Consider the following 2,032-nt stretch of genomic DNA (forward strand, 5'->3'; position numbering starts at 1 on the left):
GATGAAGTCAACAGGACCACATCATCCGCAAAAAGCAGAGATGCGATTCTGAGGACACCAAAACGGATCCCCTCAACACGTTGGCTGTGCCTAGAAATTCTGTCCACGAAAGTAATGAACAGAATCAGTGACAAAGGGCAACCTTGGCGGAGTCCAACCCTCACCGAAAACGAGCCCGTATCAAAGGGTCCGGTAACCCATACTCCAGGAGACCCCCCACAGGGTTCCCCGAAGGACACGGTCAAACACCTACTCAAAGTCCACAAAACACATGTAGACCAGTTGGGTGAACTCCCATCCACTCTCCAGGACCCTGCTGAGGGTGTAGAGCTGGTCCAGTGTTCCACGACCAGGACGAAAACCACACTGCCCTTCCTGATTCCAAGAAGTTGTTCATGTGAGGGTTTAAAGGGCAAAACAATATGCAGAAGTCTCAAAGTAAATACATGATAACTCCAGTCCAGACCTACTTATAACATTCTGAGCTTGCATACAGTGTTATACAGTCATTATCGACATGATCCTTTTTAGGGAAAAATAATCATACAAATTCTATATCATATGCATTGAGTACATTTACAAGAATGCCGTTCAGAAGGTCGTTATTTGGCATTATTGTGTTTCCACAGCATGCAAACAAGATGCACGAAAAATTGTGCGAAACAGGGTGAAAATGGACCCCAGGCCTGGTTAAACCGCAGGCCACCAACAGAACCTGCGATGGTCCAGCTGTTCTCCACTGGAGTCAAAATATCCAGCTCGGCCTAAGGGGGATTCAAAGTCACCCAATACACGAGACGCCGACGCTCCAACCTGTGAGTCACGCAGTGACTGCAGCAATGTCGCTTCACCACGCACACATATCAAAGCACAGAGCGCTCCGACACACACCCAGCAGCCTGCTCTTTGGGCACGAGCCAGAGCAAGCTGACCGCTGAGCATTTCTCCGGCACAATGCGCGAGGACAGGTCGAACCGTCGCGGCCACCGTCCAGTTATGTACCAGCAGAGCGGAACTCACCCTGGAGGTCTCCTTCAGATGGTAGCGGCACAGCGTGTGGTCCAGGTCGAAGCCGATGACGTCGCAGTCCGACAGGCTGAAGTATTCGGACATTGTCGCGGTGCTGAAGCTGCAAAGGTGGGAGGGAGAAAAAAGAAGCGCTCGGGAGCGAGAAGTCGCGCACGGCTGTACAGCACCGAGTATGTGACGGTGACACTGATGGACAGACAGCGGGGGCGGGACCGGGCTCTGCTGCCGCTCCGCTGTGACTCTGCTCGGAGGGAACCGCTGAAATAAGCACACTGTTCTCCGGTAACCTCAAAGTCTGCTTAGTGAGACGTTAATGGCTGCAAGTTCTCCATATGGAGGCAGAAGTTGAACTCCAGCCTGTCAGTGGAGAGCCAGGGTGCAACACTTCCGGATGAAACCATAACACATGAATTATAAGCTCCTGAGCAAAATTAATTTATGTGCTCTTTATTGGAGAGAAGAAACAAAACTATGTAAAATATGTAGGTTCGTTTTAATTAAAATATTTAAAAAATATCTAGTATTTTAAATTTAAGTTTGAGGGAATGAAAACACACACATCAGTCTCATAAGTTTTTTTAACTGCGGTAAAGCCAGCCCACTCTCGATTGTGACGTGCTCGATGCAACAAGGCGTTACGGCGCCTTCCTTTACAAGCTCCTTTCAAAATAAAAGCGCACCTGCGGCTTAAAGTTGATTCACACCAAGTTTCTTTCAAGTGGCTATAAAAGTTTAAAGCTTTGTGTTTATGCATTTGCAAAAGGAAATTATGTATCTGAAATGTAATGTAATTGTGTATCTAAATGTAAATATACTGCAGGGTTTTCCCCAGTGTATTATAAGCCTGGCGTCCCGCCATGCTTTACTGGCCTCGCCGCCAGACTAAGCATTGCTTGTTTACGTTTCGAGGAAAATAAATAGAAAAAAAGAATCGCTTTTTTTTTTTATGCCAGGCTGCAAGCGTCTCTGTTGCTCTTAGCATTTCACTACTAGAGCAGATTAA

At 47.3% G+C, this 2,032-nt stretch overlaps 1 protein-coding gene across 3 annotated transcripts in view; it reads right to left on the reverse strand.

Moving 5' to 3' along the window:
• The window catches only part of LOC106942354 (5'-nucleotidase domain-containing protein 1), an 18,561-nt gene extending 17,060 nt beyond the window's left edge, over positions 1 to 1,501 (reverse strand). The window contains exon 1 of one of the 3 annotated variants that reach the window (XM_015025619.1): positions 1,021 to 1,497. In XM_015025619.1, coding sequence (XP_014881105.1) covers positions 1,021 to 1,113 — 93 coding nt within the window. In that variant the 5' untranslated portion in view covers positions 1,114 to 1,497. Of the gene's footprint in view, positions 1 to 1,020 lie in introns of all 3 variants that reach the window. The other 2 variants (XM_015025618.1, XM_015025621.1) reach the window with 2 other exon arrangements.
• Between the last annotated feature and the right edge of the window lie 531 nt (positions 1,502 to 2,032).

This window comes from Poecilia latipinna, unplaced genomic scaffold (assembly GCF_001443285.1).
Source record: "Poecilia latipinna isolate Pla-1442-1.1 unplaced genomic scaffold, P_latipinna-1.0 Scaffold4212, whole genome shotgun sequence".
NCBI lineage: Eukaryota > Metazoa > Chordata > Actinopteri > Cyprinodontiformes > Poeciliidae > Poecilia > Poecilia latipinna.